Raw genomic sequence first — 2,500 nt, forward strand, 5'->3', positions numbered from 1 at the left:
AACCGCAGTTTCATTTCCTAAACCTAAACATGCACACTATTGAATGAAATGTACCGGTAAGCACATTTGCACACATTCTGTAATTTAGTTCTTTCACACTGATTCAGTACAATTTCTCCTGGTGTGACCTCGCCTTTTACATTTGGAACACTTTCTAACTGTTCTTGAGCCAGCTGTGTCAGCTTTTGTTTCAACAATAGAAGAGTTCTGTCGCAAAGTGTCTTGCTCTGCACCTGCATAAAAGAAAGATAATTTTTTTTTTTAGTAGGTAGTTTCTTGCTCTCAGGGGCACCTCTGTTGAAACTTAAAATGCCCTGGTGTAGCCAATTGGATGTTAGCATAACCCAGTATGTGTACTAAGCCTAGTCTGCACATGCAAACATTCACAAGAAGCATGTACAAGTAGAACACTATTGTTTGTAAACTTACATGTGTTGCAATAACAAATATGTAACATTTCAAAAATAAAACAAAAAAACAAACTTGTTGGGAAAAGCGTCGCACTGGTTCTTTGTTCATGTTTCTCCATGTATGCCTTCACTGCTGATGGTTTATCCAAGCGGTCCTTAAACTGTGCACTGTGCACTGAATAATGAAATACATATGGGTTAGCTTACGTCGTGACTGCAAGCTTCTCCAGTAATTGAAAAACACGAAACATGACTCGTGAAAGCCGTGAAGTGTAAAGTTCTGTTGATTATACCAACAAAAAACATATTTATCGAAAACTTTATCATTGTAAAACAATCGATCGGTAAACTTCTAGATTTTGGTTGAGTCTCATGATCAGACCCCGTCGTCAAGCAGCCCCAGCGAATCTCATGCGATCAGCTCAACTTATAAACATTTAGAGCCACGGCTAAGCAATTAATTTCCAAACAGAAAGCTATATAATACTAATCTTGATCACTCTTTAAAATGGAAAATTTAGCAGGTAAAACTACAAATATCAACAATGAAATACAATACGTTACTAATAAGGACGCTCAATGTAAACTTAAACAATCGTCTTACTTGTCTCTTCTGTCGGTGGCTTAAGTCCTTCAGAGCTGGAGGATCGACTGCATCTCTGGTAGGGACAAACCCTTTTCTAAGAACTGCGTTCATTTTCTCCCCTTTCTTCTCCATTTCGGCGATAATCGCCAAGCTCCGAGTGTTGCAATACTCTTCAAAATGGGCTGAACATAGTGACGCATATCGCGATGTCGGATCAGCAAAATCCGGTCTGTGTTTTCGCACAAATCTCAGCCATTTTGCCCTCACAGCCGGATCAGTTGGAAACTGGTGCATCCACATGCCTTCGGTGTATGATCGGTTCATACAGCTTTGCTTATTACGGACTCCAGCAACGCAATATCGTCCTCGCTCCCTCTGGTCTTTCTAACTATCCGCCATATGGCATCTGCAGTTCTGGCAACAACGTGATGTCATGGTTGTTGTCACGTGGTATTTTGGCCGTGCGATTCAAAGGGAAAATTTCCAACTTTGAGCGCTTGTAAAATCGTCAATTTTTACAGTGGACATCTCAAACTTGGGATTCGTGTGTTTTGAAAGGTAAATTTTATAATTAAGCAAAAAAAAAATTTCGCTTCATAGGCACTTTAATAAGTCCACTTAAACAATATTTGGCAGAGAAGATTTCTCTTCAAAGATTTAATTCCAATATATTTGGGTTTACAGACACCGGCCTTATTCGCTAACGAAGCCCTATTTTGTCACATTTTAGGTGTTTTTCCGGGCATGTTCTCTCCAACACGAAGTTGGTGACCCCCCATTTTTTTTACATTTCTGACATAACTAACTCATCATCTCACAGGGGTAAAAGTTTCAGAAAAAAATCAATGTTGAAAAATTTTCGCGCGAACATCCTTAAGTGTAAATTTAGACAAGACAAGAATTATGATTTTTAACAATTGTGGTAAGTCTTTAAACAACTACTTGTTCAGATACGGCGCTGATGAAATGAAAAATGTCAAATTGTATACATATCTTGGACTCATAATGAGTCCTTTTGGAAACTTTAATCTCGCTAGACAAGAGTTGAAGAAAGTTACACTTAAAGCACTCTATAAATGGCAAAAAGAAATGGTAAACCACTTTGGAGAAAAAATAAAATCAACAATGAAGTTATTTGATGCACTGATATCTCCCATGCTCTTTTATGCAAGTGAAGTGTGGGGAATTGATTGCAATGGGAAATTAGAAAAGGACCCAGCAGAATTAGTTCAAAATAAATTCCTAAAGTGGTTGCTGGGAGTTAACAAATACTGCAACAACAATGCATGCAGGGCTGAAACAGGACGGTTCCCTATGTCAATTGATACTCAATGTAGGAACTTTAAGTTCTGGTTAACCTTAACCAAAAAGGAATACAAATTATCCCAAATAGCATACAATGACTGGAAAATAAGGCTTTCTGGAGCAAAAAAATCAAATGCTCATTGGAAAAGACAGGATTAGGAGACCTCTGGATGAAAGCACACTATGTAGGGTTAGGGTT

At 38.2% G+C, this 2,500-nt stretch overlaps 1 protein-coding gene and 1 long non-coding RNA gene across 2 annotated transcripts in view; one reads left to right on the plus strand and one right to left on the minus strand.

Moving 5' to 3' along the window:
* The window catches only part of LOC137990694 (uncharacterized), a 1,597-nt gene extending 222 nt beyond the window's left edge, over positions 1–1,375 (minus strand). Inside the window, exons 1-3 of the long non-coding RNA XR_011121543.1 lie at positions 1,015–1,375; positions 484–585; positions 1–233 (exon numbers count right to left, since the gene is read on the minus strand). The exon at positions 1–233 is cut by the window's left edge and continues 222 nt beyond it. This is a non-coding gene — a long non-coding RNA (uncharacterized lncRNA). The remainder of the gene's footprint in view (positions 234–483; positions 586–1,014) is intronic.
* A 524-nt stretch (positions 1,376–1,899) lies between these two features.
* LOC137991505 (uncharacterized) overlaps positions 1,900–2,500 on the plus strand; it is a 1,114-nt gene continuing 513 nt past the window's right edge. Inside the window, exons 1-2 of the mRNA XM_068836581.1 lie at positions 1,900–1,952; positions 2,229–2,329. Coding sequence (XP_068692682.1) covers positions 1,900–1,952; positions 2,229–2,329 — 154 coding nt within the window. The remainder of the gene's footprint in view (positions 1,953–2,228; positions 2,330–2,500) is intronic.

The sequence above is a fragment of the Montipora foliosa genome, chromosome 2 (genome assembly GCF_036669935.1).
Source record: "Montipora foliosa isolate CH-2021 chromosome 2, ASM3666993v2, whole genome shotgun sequence".
Classification (NCBI taxonomy): Eukaryota; Metazoa; Cnidaria; class Anthozoa; order Scleractinia; family Acroporidae; genus Montipora; species Montipora foliosa.